General features: G+C 43.6%; 1 protein-coding gene across 5 annotated transcripts in view; it reads left to right on the plus strand.

Moving 5' to 3' along the window:
• Window positions 1–15,193, plus strand: part of nrxn2b (neurexin 2b) — an 890,203-nt gene that overhangs the window by 382,823 nt on the left and 492,187 nt on the right. For all 5 annotated transcript variants that reach the window (XM_080450580.1, XM_080450581.1, XM_080450582.1 and 2 more), the window contains 2 exons: window positions 3,438–3,599; window positions 14,121–14,562. In XM_080450580.1, coding sequence (XP_080306706.1) covers window positions 3,438–3,599; window positions 14,121–14,562 — 604 coding nt within the window. The remainder of the gene's footprint in view (window positions 1–3,437; window positions 3,600–14,120; window positions 14,563–15,193) is intronic.

The following is a 15,193-nucleotide window of genomic DNA, read 5'->3' on the forward strand; positions in this document are numbered from 1 at the left end:
ACTCAAGATGGAGTTTGTGTTGGGCTTTAAGCCAGGTCCCCCCCCAGGGAAAAAAATAAAAGATACAATTCAATTGGGTGCTTGGAGTTTGAGGTGAAGGTTCCACAGCTCGCTATGAATCATACTGACAGGCCGGATTCCCCTCCCGTACTCCCCCTTAGGCCCGACACCCCCCTTAGGTCTCTTTCCTCACTGTAGGATCACTGAAGTCAGCCATTGAGTCTGTCGAGAGTCACGCCTAAGACCGCCCAAGACGACCCCTCCACCGCCAACAAGCACATCAGCAGCGCTACTGCTTCCCACGCTTTCTTAACACCAGTTCCGCCAGGCCAATCTGTCTCAGACAGACCCCTCTTTCTCCCCCAAGTATAGCGACAGCAGACATAAAAATGGATTGCCCTGTTCACAAGGGAAGTACGCAAAATAAATCTGTGGAAAAAAGAAAAGTGACAATAGATTAAATATAATGAAACGTTGAGCACTCAGTGAGGGGTGAGGGCTGATCTGTTGAGTGCACTTGCCTGGGTTTCCATCATGTCCCTTTATTTCAGACAGTTTGGGCCTCCACGGACACGGCACTGTGCAAACTTAAACCAATTAAGACCTGAGGCCGATTCTACAATTGCCTTCCAAATCAGTAGTTCTCACACTTTCAAGGTCTTTCAAGAATGTTAAAAAATAGCAGATGTACAAGCTGCTATTTTTGAATAGCCAACGCTTTCCTGGTTTTAATAGGTTCATTGGGGGGTCATGATAGCAGTAGAAAAGTGAGTGAAAAATTTCCATTGTGTGAGATAATTTCAAACAGACAATTACACGGATAACAACAGCTACTGAAAAAAATCACTTAAAACTTATTTAAAACTGCTCGTTAGCTGCGGTAGGTGTTCAAAAGGTAGAAAATGGGAACCCAATGCCCGTGTGTAAGTCACTGCAGTGCAGTATTATGCAGCTTCTACTAAGGCATGCGTACGGCTGTTGAATCAAAAAATATTGGAGAGCTGTGCCCCTGCCTAGGCCAGCTCTATTAGGATAATTAGACTTTAAATTAGTTACTAATTGTGTAGGTCCCTTTCAAATCAAAATGCAGGGCAGGACACAATATAATATAGCAAAATCACTGTGGTGCTGTTAGCTAAACACTGATACGATGCAACTTAATTAAACCAAGCAGCATACATTAGCTTCAAATAGAGTGTTGCGGTTCAATATTTGCTCCGTTGTGATGAAGCGAAAAGAAAAAGAAAATAATGTACCAGGCATTTTGTGATCACTACAGAATATACTAAGCCTATGGGTGGTGGAGAGGATTATGTGGTGGAGTGGATTATGTATTAATTGAATGTTGCATTATAACTTCAATTGGCCATAATGTCCCACTCACCAGGTAGTCTCTGAATTTCCAAGGTAGAGTGTCGAGTTACATTCAAAACGAAAAAGTAACCCCACTAATCATAGCAAAGTGTAATTTTACAGCTCAAAGAGTCCATTCATCTTGGTTCACCACGGCAGGCAAATTATGGTTATCTCAATGTTACTTTGTTCTATTTCCTGTTCAAGCTAAGTCACGTATCTGGATAATAACATAATACTCAAAAGTTCTGGGATTTAATATTCCACAGACGGGCACAATTTGAAAAGTAAAAAAATAAATAAAGGTATGTACAGTTTCCCTGCAGAAGTCCTTGGGGGAGACTCAGTTCATCCACCGCCATACTAAAAGGAAACAAAGCTTGGCTTCAACACCTCAGTCCATATTATCTAATCCCATCAGCTTGCATAGTTTGTGTTTTGATTCCACAAGGCTGCAGCCACTCCAATCGATCATAAAACTTTGTTTGGCTAGGGTAGGTCAATAACAACAAAATTGCGTTATGCCCACATATCGTTCGGTAGTTGTTTGGTAGCTCTTGCACCTACAAGATCTTCTAATTTGGTGAACAAAGTTCTTAGCTGAACATTGGTCAGAAGTTCGGTGCCAGGTCATTATTCCGACGTCCCATTATTCCGACGTTATAACCCCCATTATAACTAACCCTATCCCTAACCCGAACCCCAACCTCACACAAACCTAACATTTGTCGGACAATTGGGACGTTGGAATAATGTCATGGCATTATTAATGAAAGAACAATGGCGTCTATTATAGCCCACCCATGACACACGAGTGAATAGAAGGAAATCGTGCCATCTTACAATGAGCATTAGTAATGACCAGTTATATGAAGGCTGAAAATGGGTGAAGTGGTCCTTTAAGAACTTTGTTCGGTGTCGTCAAGTCCTTCCGAGGTAAAGTTTGTGTTGGGTAGGAGTGTGCTGCATGCTATAGTGTTCAAAGACACACATTTCTGGCTTTGTGCAAAATATGCGTCTGGGGACGACTCTATATTGAAAGGAAACAGTCTGATTACCCGGAGTTCGGTGAATGAGGAGCACTTACAACCAAGAAACTGGCAAGTGATATTTAAAAAAATAGGCCTCCAAAAATAGCATAATTGTAAGTAAAAACGAATGCTTTTGAACTGGTACCGTTTTGAGCATTACTTTTACTGCGGCTCTTGAAGTGAGGTACATGCCTGGAATATTTTTGAAGAGCAGTGCTGCAAATGTCTCTATTCGAAAGGAAATATCCTATTCCGTTGCGTGTATCTGACATCTGAAGTTTGTAGAGTAAAAAACAAAGTAAGGCTATCTTCATAAAATTGCCATGGGTAGGACCCAGAGATTTTCACAAGATTTCACAAGAAAATGATTGGGGCATAAAGAGAATACATTGACGATTAATAACCAAACTGAGTCCATTAGAGGTTTATGCATCCAGGACAGACCGTTGAATTATGAGAATAATAATTTTGGACAAGCACTTTGATTGTTGAGATTAAGTGCGATCAATAGCGGTTCCTTTAAATCTCTTTCTCGTAGAGCAAGAGTTACTTGGGGTAATAGCTTAATTAAGCACAGAGCCTTTCCCCTATAGCAGTGGTTATCAAGCCAGGGACCCTCAGTGTTCCTTGATGGGGGTTCCAAATGGACCCTTGCAGGTAACTGGGGGTCCTTGAAATCAAATAAAAACATTGAGAACACTGACCTATAGCTAAAAAACATTTACCGTCATTAGTAACCAAGCGATCACAGCGCCGCCCCAGTGGCTCAACCTAGGCAACTGCACTCTGGAGTGAAACCCCTCTCTCTCTCCTGTGGCTCGCACCAAAAAGTGACCAATCAAACGACAACCACGTAGGGGGCAACCACGCCTGGCGCCAGTGTTTAATTCAGCCTCTTCCTTGTCTCTCCTCTTCATTCTACTCGCTCCTCTTCCTCTCTCTCTCTCTCTCTCTCTCTCTTGGCTATCATCTGTCTCCCCCTCCCCTCCCCCCCACTCACTATCACTCTCTCCTCCTATACCGTCTGTCTGTTTCGGGCCCTGCCAATGCCAGGTGACCATCTCGGTGGATGGTATATTGACCACCACTGGCTACACCCAGGAGGATTACACCATGCTGGGCTCCGATGACTTCTTCTACATCGGGGGGAGCCCCAACACGGCCGACCTGCCCGGGTCCCCCGTCAGCAACAACTTCATGGGCTGCCTCAAAGACGTGAGTGTTGACCGCAGGTTTGCCTGTGGGGTGAATCTGAGATGAGACTGCATGGATCATCTGTTTGCTGTTGAAAATGCACAGTTCACATACAGACACACACGCACATGCACGCACCCACACACACACACGCACGCACGCACGCACGCACACCATCACTTGTGTGTCACCATCCCTCTGTGCAGTGCAGACATATGGCAATGCGTGTGAGAGTGGGAGGGGGGTCGTACGTGTTGTGAGCTCTCCCGACGCTTTCATTTCTTTCCTGCCTCTCTCCTTGGGAGTGAACTTGGGAATGTTAACACACATTTTAACCATTTATTTATATCCACATAAAGGATAATACATACAGGGACACAAATCTTATAGGTGCAGTAGGGCTACATTCACAAAATCATGGCATATATCATACATTGATGTTTCTGATTGTTCAAAACTGCTTGTTCCTTGTGTTGTTTCATTCTCAGTTATGTGAAAGCTATTTTTATTTTATTTTTGTAGAGACCTTTTAACACCTGGTTATGTTTGGCTGCATTGCCATTTTAAAATAAGAACATGTATTTGGCTGTAAATATAATAGCAATGCAGTGCAATGAGTGCATACAGTACATGTGAAAAAGGCTGGAAGAAAGGCTGAATTGTTTTGGCTTTGTTCACAGCACACAGACAGCTTACATTTGGCTACACTGCCCAACAAACGACAATTGATATAAAAACATTTGTATGTGACTTTGTTATGGTCCAAAGGTATAGTATGACAGGAGATGCGGTCGGACCTCAAGTTATATTTTCAAATATGGCCCCCGGCCCTTTAAAAAGTTTGTAGAAATCACTTGTTTCATTTACCTTTTAGTGAGGAACTGCATTTAATCCCCCCCCAGGGTCTAGTACGTATCAATTTAACAGGCTGTCAAGAGCACCAATCTTCGCCAAAAAATATGATGCCCTTGTAAACGTAATGACTTAGACCAATGCGACGCGACGTGGCGCCCATGCCGTTTCCCCTCATAAAGCCGGGGCTGATTGAATAAGTAATTACTTTTCTCATCACTTTTAATGGATCGCACAGTAATCACCACATCTCTAACTTAATTATGCCCGTAGAATTACATTTTCATTATTTGGATTGCTATCGCTAGAGTCCCCCGGTGGGCCTTAAACGTCCCCAAGGCGTTTAACTATCCTTTCTCTCATCAAGGCCAGACAGGATTTACTGCCAGTGTTGGCTGGGCATGCCCACAGACAGACACGTAAATGGACGCGCGGGGTTCAAGGCTTTTTTTATTGTCACATGTGCACACAATACAGCTGGTAGTAACATCACAGGCAATGAGATATCCTTGTACTCAATAGTGTGAGATGAACATTTTAATAAGACTAGCTAAAATGCAAATCAGTTGATAAAGATAAGTCTATCTGCTTTATCTATCTATATCAGTGGTTTTCAACCCTTTTTCATATCAAGGTCCATTATTTATTCGGCATTTTGAGCCATGGACCACCGTTTGATGAGATTTAGACGATTATCAGACCCAAGACTTAGAATATTTTGTTATCGTTGGATACGATTTTGTCCATAATTCCATGCTGTATTGACGTTGGTACCATAAGGAGAGATAACAGGCAACCGTTGATCAAAATAACAATTCTTTAATTAAGTAATGCAGATGTTTAACAATAATTTAACTCTTGAGAGCGTACAATGAAACCAAATGGACCCGTAAGGGTCCATTTGGTTTCATTTTACACTCTCAAGAGTAAAATTATCTATTTGGTTACCAACTCTCCATCATTTAGCTGGGGACCACCTGGAACCCCCTCAAGGGCCACTGGTGGTCCCTGGACCACTGGTTGAGAACCACTGATCTCTATCTGTCTGTCTGTCTGTCTGTCTGTCTATCTATCCATCTGGCAAATAAAGTGCGTGCAGTAATGGTGGAAAAGTGAACAATTAAATCAGACTGAGAAAGAAAGACAGATATGTGGAGAACAATAGACAGGCAGAAACGAAAAGAAAAAACACCAGGTATTTATAGCGCCAAAGAGAGAGAGAGACAGACAAAGAGGCGTGAACGGTGAAAATAGAGGTAACATGAAGTGAAGAGGAGTTGTGAGCAAACATGGCAGATGGCGGATAGCGTTGTGGTGAAGAGACTGTCACGCCCGGATGAGTGATCTCCCACGAATTAGCTTAGCAGGATAGACCAATTAAGACAAAATGCAAGGCGTAAATGAGCCAGGAATGAGGGGAGGCTTGAACAAACCCAGACAATGAAAAAAAAGGTGTGATATGCACTTTCTGGCAAAGAAGGTGAAAGAGTTAGCGGGTTGAAATGATGGACAGATATAGTCGTTGTCGGGCAGAAACCGTGTATCTCTGCATACCGGCTGCTTTTAAGAGGTGCTGATCAGAGCGCCTTTTCCCGGCAGAATGGAGTGCTTTTCAAAGCACTAATATGAAAAATGTCAGAAATGCTTGTGATGTCGAGCGCTTTTTTATTAGCTATCCAATTTCGACTGTACGCAAATGCAGAGCTGCTCGTCTGAGTCGATGTTCTCGCTGTGCCCTGCTGTCAGTGACCAGGCAGTCATTCACTCAAGATAGATTCAGCTGTTAGCAGAAACTGTCAGCACCACTGCCCTAAACATGTAATGCTGTTGTTAGTAGGAATAAACACAGAAGCACCCGGGAGGAAGTGGACTAAGAAAGCGGAGGAGCCAAAGTGATTTCCTGTTACCACACAAAAAAAGGAGTAGTTAAGGAGTAGTTTTCGCATTCCTAAGCCAATAATTAGTTTACTGGCGGAAAGATGCTAATTTATGCGGTAGGAGACACGAAGTAGACTCTTTGTGTCTCCTACCGGAAATACTCCCGGTCATCAAATTATTGGCTAAAGAATGCGACAAAAAATAAAATAAAATCCATGAATTCAAGGCTTCATGGGGTGTGCAATTGATAGAGAATAAGTTATTCTTTGGGTGAACAACTCCTTTAACCAAATGGGTTCCCAGATTGGCGACCGAGTAGTCGCTCAAGCCAGACAACTACAGGTATTCCACAATCTTTGAATGCTATAATTACGCCCCCTGAAAGCGGTACAAAGGACGTAGTCAGCGTTTGTCATTTCCGTTCACGAAAATAATTCCACACTCTTTGAATGCTATAATTACGCCCCCTGAAAGCGGTACAAAGGAAGTAGTGCAGTGTTCGTCTTTTCCGTTCACGAAAATAATATTTAGACATTTCAATGTCTGCTCAGCAGCAACGTAGATAATTATGCTTTGACTAATTTCATTCACAGTAGGATAAATGTACACAACTGCAAAGACGAAATTGAAGTAGGGGGGAGGCGCTTTACTGCCTTGAACCGTTTTAGCGCTTCCGAGGCACAGACTGTATGACGGAAGCGTTTGGAAATTGTGAGCGAGTGTGTACATTTTGACTATAGACAAATCGACATCGAAGTGGCCGGGCAGCAGAGCTGTCAGACGGAGGAGGGGGAACGGAGCATTGGTGTTTGTTTCTGGATGTTTGTCTATAAAAGGTCGATACATTTTAACCCATTCAATCCGGGAACGCATCTGTGTCATTTTAGATTTCTTTGGCTATTCAAACGAGATTGCTATTTTTGAACAAAAGTCGTGAAAATGTTTACATTTTTAACTCGAATCTTTGCTTCTCGGGGTCCCTGGAACAAAATATTTTGAGATGGGGGTGGTCCACGGACAAATACATATCATTTTGGGTGGTCCTCGACATGAAAAAAGTTTGAGAACTACTGATATTATAGCAACATAAGTTGTTTGAATTTAGAAGACATGTAGAATCTCTAGAAGCAAAGACTTGAGTTAAAAAATATTCGCTTTAAAAAACATATATATTCAAAGATTTGCTCAAATGTTCACTATTGTTAAAAAAAAATAGCCCAAAGTATAAAATAATGGTTATAGCTAAAAAAAAATCTAAAATGACACAATATGCGTTCCCGGATTGAATTGGTTAAGAGATATACAGTATATTATTATATATGATAAATATATTATATTAACTCTCTCAGTGCCAATGAAATAAAAAAATATGTTCATACTCTGCCAGCAATTTTTTTTAAAGTAAAACAAAATAATAATGAGTTAAACAAGAAGTGAATGGAGCAGCAAATCTTCGGATCACGATATCTTGGGTTCTGAAAATTCTTTAAAAAATAAATAGATAAATAAATAAACAATAATAATTATTAACTCGGGATAACTCGTTCTTGGCACTGAGGGCATTCAGAAAAAACTCGGGATAACTCGTTTTTGCCACTGAGAGAGTTAAAATGGCATAGCACTAGTCAAACAGACAGGAATGTAATGTTGGATTTAAGGTAAGGTGACATGGTGAATGTTAAGTATCATGGAGGCGTATAGCTTGGATTCGGACACAATCCTTGTTGTGCTCAGGTCAGTCTTGGCTCGTGATCTTCCATATAGGGTCGGTCTCTAACATACATTTGATCTGAGGTCGGACAACTGGAGAAGGAAAGATAGCCACCCAGGGAGAGGGCATGGAGAGAACCCCATGGCGAGAACAAACAAGTGAAAGAATCACAGACAGATGTGGGAATCATATACGCACAGATGCAACGAGAACGAAGGCGAGCGCCGGCAGGGGTGGGCTGGTGTGTTTTCATCCGTGCGCTAGTTCAGTGGCGTGGCCCCGGATTACCCGCGGTGTCGGGGGGGCGCGGCGCTATAGGCTTTCATGCCGCCACCGTGGTAAACACCTTTGATACGCCAAGGCCTCTGGGCACCGAAGATTCCCACAGAGAGCAGGGCGGACACGGCACCAAAGTGTGTGTGTTTGTGTGTGTGTGTGTGTGTGTGTGTACAATATTTGTGAGGGCCAAATGTCCCCATAAGTATAGTAGAATTTGACATTGTGAAGGCTAATGGTTGTTTTATGGGGAGTAGACATTTAGAGATTAGGTCTAGGGGTAGGGGCTCGAGTTACGCTAGATTTAGTTAGAAGTACTTGCATGTCACTGTGTGATGTGTGTGTTTCATGCCGGTGCGTGTACACATACTGTATGAACGTGTGTGTGTGTGTGTTTGTGTTCAAAGTCGACCACACGCGATGATCATACACTAGCTGTGATGTGTGTGTCCCACTGTCTCTCTCTCTCTCTCGCTATCTCTCTCTCTCTCTCTCTTTGTGTGTGTGTGTGTGTGTGTGTGTGAGAGAGAGAGTTTTCCAGGCTGTGAGGTGTGAAATCATGCCTTCTCACTATGTAACCCCCCCCCATCCCCTCTCTCTCTCTCTCTCTCTCTCTCTCTCTCTCTCTCTCTCTCTCTCTCTCTCTCTCTCTCTCCCCATGTGTCTGTCTCTCCTGTTTCTCCCGGCACTTTTGTGTAATTAACATCCACGGCAGTGTTGCCGCGCCAACCAGCTTTCGCCATCCTGACGGCCAAATTAAAAATTGATTCTTCGACTGATTCCGTGCACTGGCTGAACTCTCTCTCTCTCGCTCTCGCTCTCGCTCTCGCTCTCGCTCTCGCTCTCGCTCTCGCTCTCTCTCTCTCTCTCTCTCTCTCTCTGTGTGTGTGTCTCTGTCTCTAACTCTCTCACTGTCTGTTTCTAAGTCTATCTTCCTCTGTCTCTCTTTCTCTCGCTCTCCCTCTCTGTCTCTCTCTCCACCACTTTCATACTGTAGCTCTATCTCTTGGTTGTCAGTGACCCCAACAAGGGTCTCTTCCTGGCATGGTGGTGGTAATCGTCCTCTGGACTCAGCCACCCGTTCCACGCTCATTATAGACGTTCATAGACGGCGTGTCACTGAATTTCGATGCATGCGTGCATGCGTTTGTGGTTCATCAGGGGCCATTGCTCATTTACTGGGTCAGTGAATAATAACATTACAGTCTTTATTGCAGCCCATGCTTTCTGTCCTGATCTTTCTTTTTTCCCTTTTTTTTTTGTCAAAGCATCCCCGATCAATACACTTTCTGGCGATGCTGCAGGAGTATATCGCACACAACAACCGAGCACTGACATGAATCAATGTCAATAATATAAAATATTTAAAGCACTGTCGTAAAGGTATACAGTTAGTTTCAAACTGTTCGATATTCCCCGTTGTTCTAATTACATACAAAGACGCATACATCCACGTTAATCATGCATATTGCATACCCACCCCCGCACACACACACACACACGTCCAAGAGTTCACCAGAGAAAAGTGATTATTTGTGCTGCAGGGCGGGGGTCCAGCCTTTGCAGAGTTTCTCAATGACAAAACAAATCAATGGAGTCACCCCTGAGGAGAGCTCTGGCCCTGCGATAGCGGGAACATCACAACAGACCGCCACCACCCTGCATAAACCAATACAAATGTCAGGCCCAAAGACATTCTGATTCAGAGAATGACTTCAAGTTGATCCAAAGGCGGAGTCATCCCTGTAGCCCCCCTCCCTCTCTCTCTCTCTCTCTCTCTCTCTCTCTCTCTCTCTCTCTCTCTCTCTCTCTCTCTCTCTCTCTCTCTCTCTCTCTCTCTCACTCAATGCATTCCCTTTATGACCAAATAAAGAAAAGGTGCAGTTTAACTTGCAGTTAGTTATACATTTTCATAATCAAATCGAGTTTATATTTTCCACACAATTTATACATTATGTACATGTAAGTATATGTGTGTGTGTGTGTGTGTGTGTGTGTGTGTGTGTGTGTGTGTGTGTGTGTGTGTGTGTGCGTGTGCGTACGGTACGTACATATGTATGTATGTATGTATGTATACACACACACACACACACACACACACACACACACACACACACACACACACACACACACACACACACACACACACACACACACAAGAGTTCGGGCCGCTACGTCTAGTCACACCTGAGTCTCACCTTCTGGCTTCATAAGCCTGATACAGTACGTTCTTCGTCGCACGACGGCGTCGTGTAATGAAAATAGGCGACTTACAAGTTCACAGCGTGTCATATCTGTCTGCCACTTTTGGCGTGTGACACTTTTGCGTGGCGGAGCATACATTACACTTTAGTTTCACGCAAGTTGCTGAGATTGAGGCGAGAGGGCCTCGACCTTCTCCCCTCGCCTCCCATGAGCCTCCTTCTGTCCTGTACTCTGCCTGTGTCCTATACCTCTGAGCCCTTGTCTGTCTCTATACACCTCCTCCTCTCTCCTCTTCTGTCCACCTTCATTGATTCACTGTCATCCAGGCAGTGGCGGAAAAAAAGTACTCGCATTATTTACTACTCTGTTGCAAGTAAAAATCTGGTATTCAATATGTACTTGAGTTAAAGTAAAAGAGTATTGGCATCAGAATATATATGTTTTATGTATACTTTACATTCAGGGCCGGCTTAAGCTTAAGCCCCCCGGGACTGTTTTGTCGGGGGGGGGGGGGTTGCTGTTGCGCGGAGCCGGCGCGTTTCGCGCAACATTTGGCGCGATACTTTTCCCCCCAAAAAATACCTTTTCGCGCAGCGTTTTGCGACACTCACACACGCCATCTTAAAGGACCCCTTCACCCATTTTCAACCTATCTTCATAAAATGTGTCATTAATGCTCATTATAATATGGTAAAACAAAAAAAGAATCTGTGTATCAGAGGAGGACAGTTCAGAAACCCGCCTACCAGTGACATCATCGATGGGGAATCCAAGCTAATATAAACGGCAGGCTTTCTCTTCCTTCAAAGTTAGCATGCGATAATGGAAGACATTGTTCTCGCATTAATTAATAATGAAAATGTAAGAAATGACGGTCTACCGATGATGTCACTGGTAGGCAGGTGTCTGAACTTTCCGCAGGTACAAACATTGTACCTATTATAATGAGGACCAATTATATGAAGATAGGTTGAAAATGGGTGAAAGTGGTCCTTTAAGGTAATTAGAATGTCCTTGAGTTAAATACATCTGAGATGAATAGACAAATGAATACTCTTCTTAACTACATCTCATTAGCTTGCCTCTCACTGCGTTTCTCACACATGTTGCAAGTTGAGCCAGCGCCTTATTAGTTTCCAGTTGTAGCGTTAGCATGGCCAATTACCAGAGCTAATCTCTGCTAATGATGACACTATGAGATGAGCACACTGCAGCATAGCCAATGCTGGATATGCCAGGGGAGCTCACACCTGCAGTGTGTGTGTGTGTGTGTGTGTGTGTGTGTGTGTGTGTGTGTGTGTGTGTGTGTGTGTGTGTGTGTGTGTGTGTGTGTGTGTGTGTGTGTGTGTGTGTGTGTGTGTGTGTGTGTGTGTGTGTGTGTGTGTGTGCGGAGGGAGACTGAACTAGACGCTTTGTGGTGAAATATAAAACATGGCTAGAGGGAGTTTGTATATATCATCGATTCTCAAAAGCAAACACAGTGATTCAGAGACCAAGGCGATAAGCCATTCACTGACCTGAACCGAGCAATGCTAAAACAAAACCAATACTGTATTACACCTGCTCACTCTCAGTCACACACATAGATACACATACTGTACACGCACGCACGGAAGGAAAATACGTTTGGTCACCACAGAACGGGATGCGTGCGGTGTTCCTATAATATGAATATGTTTGTGTTATCTAATGTTATATCATGTTGTTATCTGAATAAATCTGCTTGGCGGAGAGGAAGGAAGGTATCTATTGTTCCATTTTATCCGGGGCTCTCACACTATTTTCTGAAATGTAGCCTACTTGTGTTGAAAACGACACTGCTAGAAAACAGGAAAATAGGAACACAATATTTCGAATGGCTATCAAAAAGTGTGCGTGTTTGTGAGTCTGTCAAAGTATCTCACGTTTGCTTTGCTTTTGCCAGAGAAATAGAGACAGTACGAAGAGCAGTGCAATCAGAAGGCAGACACACACTCACACGCACACGCACACACACGCACACACACACACACACACACACACACACACACACACACACACACACACACACACACACACACACACACACACACACACACACACACACACACACACACACACACACAGTGCGTGCACACTGCCTTCCTTGCAGGAAAGCAATGCAACTTTAGGGAACAGCTTTTTTCCAACAATGACAGCCCCCTCAGACTGCTCTCCATAGAGTTGTCAAAGAACAAAAGCCTGAGCGCACAACTCCTGTATGAGAGACAAGAGTAATTTACTCCACCACTCTGGCTTTTACCACCTAATCCATTATGAATGCACACACACTGAGGCACAGGCACGCGCTCCGAGCTGAGACAATGGAGTTTGCAGTTTGTTGAAAACCCCCATCGGGGGACATTTGCATCAGGGCCGGGGGCCGATGTTTGCTTTGTCCCGGGTTCCTGATAGCTCCCCAGAAGCCTCTTTTGAGTTATTTCATTTATTGTGTGTGTGTGTTTACTGAGATCTGTGAATCATGGTTGTTTTGCAAACACGTACAAATACATGGCAGTGTTTTTTTTTTAGTGCTCCGCAGAGTTTTCCGCATTCTTTTTACCTGTGTTGTTTTACATCCACTCGTTCCCAGGAAGTCGGTGTCAATTTGCTCACATGCACACACGTAACATGCACACGCTGGCACACTCCTAGCCCACGCCGTTTAATCAAAACGAATGCGTTTTCCGCATTAACTGCATTTGAACCCCTTTAAAGTTTTTATGTATGCTGCCCACCCACACATTTCCAACACACACACACACACACACACACACACACACACACACACACACACACACACACACACACACACACACACACACACACACACACACACACACACACACACACACACACATCATTTCCACATGTACAGTGCAAACACAGATACTATAATTGCGCTCTAGCCCACGATGAATTTAAAACAACAATGTTGCATCTATTTTCATCAACACCCGCATAATTTTTTTCATAATTTGTCCACCCACATTATTTCCATTACACAAATGAGTGAACTCACATATGCGTAATATTATGCGTGCAGCTCACTCAAACACATACATTGCTGTGTCCACATCTTGCAGTCTTCTACTTTAACCCATTTAAACCAGGATGTATGTATGTATGTAAAGAATGTAATAATGTATGTAGATGCGTATCTGTGTAACCACTTAAACTTATACTTTGGGCTATTCAAAAATAGCAGATCTACAAGCTCGTAGCGCGGCACCGAGTGCCGCGCTACGAGCTTGTAGATCTAATATTTTTGAAAAATCTTGAAAATGTGTGCAAATCTTTGTTCTTTGTTCTTAAGCGAACATTTTTTACTGAAATCTTTACTTCATGGTCCCTGGAACAAAAATATTTTGAGATGGGGATCGGCAGCCAAATACATAATTTACGATGGTCCTTGACGTGAAAAAGTTTGAGAACCACTGATATTGTAACATACGTTGTTCAGGAAACTGTTAGGGTTTAGAAAACATTTTGTAGAATGGGAACCTTAATGGGTTAACTTTATACAAGGCAATGTTTTTTTCCCAACCACATTTTGTCAACTCAACATTTTTGTCCTCTGTCTCTCTGGTGTGCGTTTCCAGGTGGTGTACAAGAACAACGACTTCAAGCTCGAGCTGTCGCGGCTGGCCATCGACCGCGACCCCAAGATCACGCTCAACGGCGACCTGGTGTTCCGCTGCGAGGACGTGGCGGCCCTGGACCCCGTCACCTTCGAGACGCCCGAGTCCTACATCTCCCTGCCCAAGTGGAACACCAAGAAGACGGGCTCCATCTCCTTCGACTTCCGCACCACGGAGCCCAGCGGCCTGCTGCTGTTCAGCCACGGCCGGCCCCAGGGGGGCCCCAAGGAGCAGAAGCCCGGCCGGGAGCTGAAGACCGACTACTTCGCCATGGAGCTGCTCGACGGCTACCTGTACCTGCTCATAGACATGGGCTCCGGCAAGACCAAGCTGAAGACCAGCAACAAGAAGGTGAACGACGGCGAGTGGTGCCACGTGGACTTCCAGAGGGAGGGGAGGAAAGGTAAGGGAGTACCGGACGACCTAGTCTCTAAGGACAGTCTATTCTTCGCAGACTGTCAGTGGTGGAAAAAGTACTCAACTTTTTCACTCAAGTAAAAGTATAAATACTGCAATGTAGAAAATGTACTTGAGTAAAAGTACAAAAGTGTTGTACTTAAAGTACCAAAAGTAGAAAGTACTCATCATGCAGAAAAAGTTTTCAAATGTCTACAAATCTTTTGAAAATAGCAGATCTGCAAGGTCACAATGTGTCGCATCGCAACGCATTGTGAGCTTGTAGATCGGCTATTTTCAAATGGCCGAAATGTATTTAGGGCTGAAGTGGTTCATGTGTGTTTTGTAATAATAATCAAAATCTGCAAAGTAACTAGTAACTAAAGTTTTCAAGTAATTGTAGTGGAGTAAAAGTACAATATTTGGATCCGAGATGTAGTGGAGTAGAAGTAAAAGTATTGCAAGTTGGAAATACTCAAGTAAAGTACAAATACCTCAAAATTGTACGCAAGTACAGTACTTACTTTCCACCACTGCTGACTGTGATATAGTCCGTATATTTGTATATCTCTGTCCCAACAAAAGTACACCAATCACGGTTCATCTCACGCTGCCACATGCTTGCATAGAGCAAACAA

This window comes from Gymnoscopelus braueri, assembly GCF_963280865.1.
Source record: "Gymnoscopelus braueri genome assembly, chromosome: 15".
Taxonomy (NCBI): Eukaryota; Metazoa; Chordata; class Actinopteri; order Myctophiformes; family Myctophidae; genus Gymnoscopelus; species Gymnoscopelus braueri.